The 7,500-nt window shown below is 31.5% G+C and overlaps 2 protein-coding genes across 4 annotated transcripts in view; both read left to right on the top strand.

Annotated features, from left to right (window-relative positions):
• Positions 1 to 7,500, top strand: part of LOC124429643 (stress-activated protein kinase JNK) — a 183,454-nt gene that overhangs the window by 19,975 nt on the left and 155,979 nt on the right. The gene's annotated exons all lie outside the window — the stretch shown is intronic.
• The window catches only part of LOC124429565 (zinc finger protein squeeze-like), a 23,963-nt gene continuing 19,916 nt past the window's right edge, over positions 3,454 to 7,500 (top strand). The window contains exon 1 of the mRNA XM_046974995.1: positions 3,454 to 3,481. Coding sequence (XP_046830951.1) covers positions 3,454 to 3,481 — 28 coding nt within the window. The remainder of the gene's footprint in view (positions 3,482 to 7,500) is intronic.

Genomic DNA, 7,500 nt, shown 5'->3' with positions numbered 1-7,500 from the left:
ATATTCTTTTCTTTTCTTTTCTTTTCCTTTCCTTTCCTTTCCTTTTTTCCTTTTTATTTCTCAATATCGCGAACCTCAATTTCTTTCTTTTTTCTTCGTTTTTAATTTATTTATTATCTATTTATTTTATTTTTCTTCTCGTACATGGATTATAATGTGTTTATTATTAATTGGGTTGAACAACGTTGCGAGATAAAAACTCGATTAAAAGTAAAATTTAGAATTCCTATTGATTTTTCTCTATCTTTATCTCTCTCACTTTAGATTTTAAATACCCAAGAAAGTTTTCAAAGATGATATCGGAACTTTAGTTGAGTAAAGGAGATTTGCATGTTGTATCATCTCTGCATTTCTTCTTGCGCACTTAGCTTCCTCACGTAATTCCAGAAAGTTTTACTACAAAATAAATATTCAATGAGTTTCGATCGAGATACTTCTATACAAAATTACTCATTTTCTTGCTTTGCACGAGAGTAGTGTTGTAAAATATTCTTGAATATCGGATTGCTATACTTCGATTGTTATTATTTTCTAAGTTAGGGTATTTATTGTTTCTTTTCTTTATGTATTCTAAATGTATGTGTGTGTGTGTATGTGTACGTGTGTGTAAAACGACGAAATGACAAAGTGAGAATAAATAATTTTTATTTGTATAAAAATTAAAGCCAAATTTTATATATATTTATATCTTATAATTGGTATCAATATTGATAACGAAGAGAATATACTTATCGATGATAATTAAGATCTAAAATTAATTGATTATATTTTTGTCTTTTCTTTTTTCTCTTCGTTTGATTTCTTTTTATTTCTTTCTTTCTTTTTTTCTTGTTTTCTTTTTTTCTCTATTTACTTTTTTTTTTTTCTTTTTATTTTATTATTCTTTTTTTTTCTTTTTCTTTTTTTTTTTTTTTTTTTTTAATTTATATCGTTTTAATTATAGACGTATCTTCTTGGAATACAAACCTAAAGCTATTTTTCTGTAATGAAAGGATTAAGAACATGATCATAAAAAAGGCGCGGGGTAGTGATTGCGATGGGGGAGGGGAGAGGAGATCAGAGTTTCATTCCAATCTCGCTTCACTCGTAGAAGGAGGAAAACGAGCTACTTGCTTTTGTCGGCTTTTCGAACTAAAGCTTCGCGAGTTTGAACGGACCTTTCATCGTGGCAGTTTATTGCACCGCTGTTAATTAGAATCAGCCGGTACCGTGCGAATTTTAAACACTCGAAGAGAGATTAATAGCTCGGTATATAAAAAGTATGGATTATTATCGATATTAAACAGTCGTTTAACTGATTGAAAATTTTATGTTGTTCATTGTTTTTTTTTATGCACATATATATAATTGTTAAAGATGTGCTTGCATGGTGTGTGTGTTCATTGTTGTACAAGTTTTATAACGTTACAACAATTTTTTTTTTATTTATTTATTTATTTATTTATTTATTTCTTTTTTTTTTTTTTAACAGATTTCTAAGCATTTGAAAATTTGACGATCGTACGTTCGAAAGAGATCTTAACGTTAGAAAATCGTTAGAGAAGAAATATGTTTAAGTATTTAATAAATTTCAAAAGATACGAAATGGATTTTGGCTATTAAAATTTCTGTTTTTCTTTTTTTTTCTTTTTTTTCTTTTTTTCTTTTTTAACTAAGATTTTTAATACATTTCTCCGTGGCGTTTGACGCAATATTTATTACCGAATGCGACGAAGAAGGGGTAGCGAGGGAAACAGAGGGTGGGACTGGTTGTGGGAAAAGCGGTTTACAATTTTATTAAAATCCTTGAAAGTGGTTGGTCTAGTCGAAGTAGATCATATCTCTGAACACGAAACAATTGTGAAGAGAGAGGGAGAGAAAACCAAATGGAGGAAAAACTGAGAGAAAGAGAGAGAGAGAGAGAGAGAGAGAGAGAGAGAGAGAGAGAGAGAGAGAGAGAGAGAGAGAGAGAGAAATAGGGGAAAGAATCGCGAAGACCGAGTCGGTTTAATCAACGGATGCGGAAAATTAAAAAGTATACCGGAACCGGGCGGAATAAGCAACGCACTCGTAATAATAATCTTTCGAGAGGTTCCATCTGCTGAGAATGATCAGGGCCGGACACGTGACGAGCGGGTACGTTTTATAAATTAAAAAAAAAAAAAAAAGATGAAAAAAAAAACAAAAAAAAAAAAAAAACAAAAAGAAAAAAGAGAAAAAAAGAAATCAAAAGAAGAGATATTTCCTTTTGTCGCTCCGACGAGTCGTTTCATTTACGTCAAGATGGAAGTGCTTGTACTTCCTGTTGTCTTTTTTTAACCTATCTGACCTTTTCCAGCAAGGTTTTTTTTCTTTTATGCACAACGACAGAGCACAGTTTTCACGTAGTTTCTAAGAAGATCTTTTAACCTTAAGACAAGAAATATCGAAATAGTGCGAGAGTTATGTGATAAAGATAGTTTTCCTTTTTATTCCTTTTTGTCTCCTTTCTTTTCTTTTTTTCTTTTTTTTTTTTTTTTTTTTTTTTTGTGAATTAATAATCCTCCGTCATTTAGTAATTAAATTCAGATAAATTTCTTTCGAAGGGTCAACGATCGTTTTATCCTCTTTTTTCTCTTTCTCTTTTTTCTTTTTCTTCTTTTTTCTTTTCCTTTTTTTGTTTTTATTTGCATAAATATATATTATATACATATCGGTGTCCTGAATCGGTCAGATAAAATTCGAAGTTCCGTGCGTCGACGAATTACGTACATCCGGCCAACATGCTCGGGGCAACGTCAGTAACTTCCGGGTTATATTCGCACGTTTTATAGGGGGAAAAAAAAAAAAAAAAAAAAAAGTAACAAAATAAAAAAAAAAAAACAAAAAGAAAAAAGAATAAAATAAAAATAAAATAAAAAAAAAAGAAGAAGAAGAAAAAAAAAAAGAAAAATAAAGCAGCAAAAAAGGAGCGGGTGGGTGGTGAAAAGAAGAGAGGGGATGATGAGGTTAGGGGAAGAACAACAGCTGTCGTTGCCGGGGGAACGTACCTTTCACAGTTACCCAGTCTATTTGTGGATTGCGTCTCTGTTGAAGGGGTTGAGCCTTCGTGTACTTGCTTATCCATATTTAAATAGCCACCTACCTATCTATCTACCTACCAGCCTTTAGACTATGTTATCATTGAGCTTTTATAGTTTGAAAAAATCGTCAAGCTTGGATTTTCAGAATTGACGTTACCTTTGCAATTTTTCATTTCCTTCTACTTGTCTTGTTTTTCTTTCTTTTTTTTTTTTTTTTTTTTTCTCTCTCTATGTAAATAACATTCCGACGAATCAATTATCTATTATCGTATCAAAGGATACGATAAAAGATCTTTATCATTTTTCTTATACCCTTTTTTTTTTTTTTGGAGGATCATTTTGTTCTTTTTCTTCCTCCTTTCGAATCTCGATGACATTTTCAAATGTTCTTGATACGTCGTAGACGTCGAATATGGCGAACACGGAAATTACATCCGCAGGCACGATTCCGTTCAAACCCTTCAAACCCTTCTCTGTACGTTGTCTACGGACGCATCGAGCCATCCAATCGCTGTACGATCTGTTTGTCATCGTTATACCGAGACTGCAATTTATTCCAACACCATCCGTCAAGTTTATACTCTCTTTCTCTCTCTCTCTCTCTCTCTCTCTGTTGTTCCTACGTCTATCCGTCTGGCGTTTTAGTAGAGGAGGAAAGCGAGGGGAGTTAAAAGAGGGAAGTCCTCTCTCGTTCATACATATTTAAATACCGATGCTGAAATCTCCTTTCACACGTTTCACCTCCTTTTTTCGGAGATATCGAATTAACGAGAAAGAAAGAGAAAGAGAGAGAGAGAGAGAGAGAGGGTGTGTGTGTGTGTGTGTGTATGTGTGTGTGTGAGTGAGAAAAAAAGAGAGAGATGGATGTATGCTGTTTGCAAAATCGTTTGTGTTTGTTCGTCTTCGTCGATATTTCTCTCCTTTATATTTATTTTCTTTTTTCTTTTCTTTTCTTTTTTTCTTTTCTTTTCTTTTTTCTTTCTTTCGCTTTAAGCTTCTCACAAATTCACGTATTCTTATAGTCGAACATTTTAACGATCATGTTTTCATAAGTACGTTTACTGCGACATAAAAAAATATTCTTTATTTTTTATTCCACAGTTTTGAATATAATTGATATGGAATTGAATATTTTAAATCGTTATATAAGTAATTATATGTACGACGATAAAAATATTTATTATTAATAATACATACAATTATATAATTAATAGATATATTTTGTTTGTGTTTGTATATATGGGATTGTTTTTTTATCAAAAGATATTACGTCTAATCTAATCTATTGATTGGATTAATATTCTACTAATTAGATTTTTAATATTTTAATTATACGAAATATGATTTTGTATATTTAAAATATTTGATTTAAATATTTATATTATGCAGGATGATAAAAATATTAGTTATATTAATATTAATGTTATTCGACGAGAGGAAAGAAAATTCTTTATCTATTAATTGAATCGATATTTTTCGATCGTACGAATAATTTTTTCTAATTTATTAATTCGATCCATCCAGAAATATGATGAACTCGATGTACGGACGGATTTGATTCTAAGTCTTCGAATTCAGGAGAGATGTCGAAGGACACTTTCAATATTTAGGAATTAGGATAGTTCCCACGAAATTGGCACGAAGTGTGACTTTGGGAAGTCGTTGGATAAACTTCCTTTTTTTTCTTTTTTTTTTTTTTTTTTCTTTTTTTTCCTCACTCCCTTTTTTTTCCTCTATCCTTCCTTTTTATATCTTCCTTCTCTTCTCTTCTCTCTCTCTCTCTCTCTCTCTATATCTACGTAGAACGCAATCCTTATGGCGAATGCAAACCGGATTAGGATTACTTTTATTTGTAATTCAGGAAATCCTATTTCTCGGACTGATCGCGTAAAAGCGATTCCCGTCGTTAATTCAACGCGGGATCGATTCGATTAATTGGGAAAAGGGGTTGCAACGAATGAGTATTCATCTTGACGTTTAATTTATTCTACAGCTTTCTTGGTAAGAGAAAATGGAAGAGAAAAAGAGAGAGAGAGAGAGAGAGAGAGAGATAGACAGATAGAGAGAGAGAGAGAGAGAGAGAGAGAGAGAGAGAGGACGGACGGAAGGGGGAAAAAGGTAGAAATAGTGTTGTTAGAGTCGACTAGAAATAATATGTTATTTGGTTCTTGAATACAGTTTGAGAAATTTTCACCTAAGTTCCTCGTTTCTAACCAAGCCAAATTTAGTTGATACGAAGAAATTAATCTCTCTCTCTCTCTCTCTTTCTATATATATATGTATGTATGTTGGAGAAGTAGAAGATTTTAAATATATCACAAAAATCAAACTTTTTCAATAATTCGAATTATCGGTATCAATCCGGCAAAATTGTCTATCCTGTCTTATCTTAAATTATTTTATTAATTTGACCTATTTGTGATTCTATAATAAATTCATTATCTTTTTGTAACATTAATTTTTTTTCTCTTTTTTTTCTTGTCTTTTTTTCTTTTTTTTTTTCTAAGGATAATTTAATTCGAGAAATAAATTTAAACGTATAATTTATTAAACGTAAAATCACTGTAAGTTTTAACGAAGGGGGAAAAAAATGTTTTTTATAGAATCGTTCGCCCGAGTAACGAAGTTGTCAACATTTCGATCATTATCTCTCTCTTTCTCTCTCTCTCTCTCTCTCTCTCTCTCTCTCTCTCTCTAAATTAAATTCTCTCGATTTAAAATACGTCTTTTGTTGTATCACCGATACACATAGATAAAAGTATTACATTAACGAATGATTCTCCTTCTTCTTCGTTTACTATGTAAATAAGGCTAATTCAATAATTACATAAACACACACACACACACACATTTATAAATATCATTCAGTAATTCAGTCTAATTAATGTAAACGAAAGAAAGCTCTTTCTGTGTACTATAAATAATTGAAGGGTCAAATTCTCATATATTACTCTTTATAATCAAATTTCTTTGACGAAGGTATAAACAGAGAGAAAAGAGAGAGAGAGAGAGAGAGAGAGAGAGAGAGAAATTAATAGAATAAACAAGAGAAAAAAGAAGAGAAGAAAAAAGAAAAACGATAAAAACGATATCCTTGGCCTTATACAAAAATCTAATATAAATCTAAATTTGAAATATATCTAAAGTAAAATCGAAAAGAACAGGAACTTATATCGAGATAAATGAACTTAAGTTCGAAGTTGACCATTGGACGATTTCTCCATACTTTCTATGTAGATACGGAACATGGTTGTTTTTTTCTTTTTTTTTTTATGTATTCATACGAATGAGCATTTAATATTTAAAGAATGTGTCAATCCAATTCGATTCTCTTTTAGTATTCATCTTCGTTTAAATGGATCATTTTTCTAGTTTCATTTCTTTTCTCTCTCTCTCTCTCTCTCTATTTTTTTTTCTTTTCTTCTTTAGAAATTTCCACTGCGTTTATTAAAAGAAAAGAGAGAGAAAAAAAAATGAAAAAAGAAAAGAAAAAGAAAGAAAGAAGAAAGTATGGAATATTTAAGAAGTTGCGACGTTGATCTCCGATTAAAAAAAAAAAAAAAAAAAAAAAAGAAAAGAAAAAAAATAGAAAAAAAAGAAAAAGACAGGAGAAAAAAGAGAAAATGAAAGAAAGAGGAATCTAGTAAGTCTTCCGACGAGTTTCTTCTCTCGTAGCTTCGCTATTGATCGATTCTCGAGGCTCGTTACGTAGATATTCGAGAAGTAGTGGGAGTAGAATAGCCTCGTATTCCTATTTCGAGTCACACACCCCCTTTTGCCACCCTCTCGCGAAGGTATTTTTACGGATCGGACGTGCAAGCGCCGCACAGACACACAAATACACGGACATACATAAATACAGACGTACACACAAAATACACGTATACACATATATACACATATGGATATATGCAGATATCTATGTAGATGTATATATATATATATATGTATATATGTATGTATATATATGTATATTCATACTATTGAACCCTAATGCTTCAAGGGAGAGAAAGCTGAGTTCGGGGAACGGGGAGAAGGGTAACAAGAGAGCACTTCACACGTGCCAATCTAAATAATTGCTGTGATGTGGGTAGCCATGTAGTTCGTTGCTTGCTATGGGGGTTGCGTTGGTCTTCTTTGGATCTTTCTTCACCCTTCCAATTCTCTTTCTCTCTCTCTCTCTTTCTATCTTATCTATCTATTTGTCTATCTATTTATCTCCATCTTTATGTCTCTCTTTCTCTTTCTCTATCCCTTAGTTAAATTGGACAATGGCTTTAGAATTGGTATTTTGTCACATATAACAGGACCAGCAGATTGTGCCGAATCGAATGGAAAGATATACCTATATAAACGCATAATTACGTGGATGAAAATTATTGCAAGAACGAATAAATACGTTTTGGTAAATATACATACATATACATGTATATATGTGTATATATATATACATATATAC

This window comes from Vespa crabro, chromosome 15 (genome assembly GCF_910589235.1).
Source record: "Vespa crabro chromosome 15, iyVesCrab1.2, whole genome shotgun sequence".
NCBI lineage: Eukaryota > Metazoa > Arthropoda > Insecta > Hymenoptera > Vespidae > Vespa > Vespa crabro.
The sequence above is the reverse complement of the archived record's forward strand: the minus strand, read 5'-3'. Positions and strand labels throughout refer to the sequence as shown.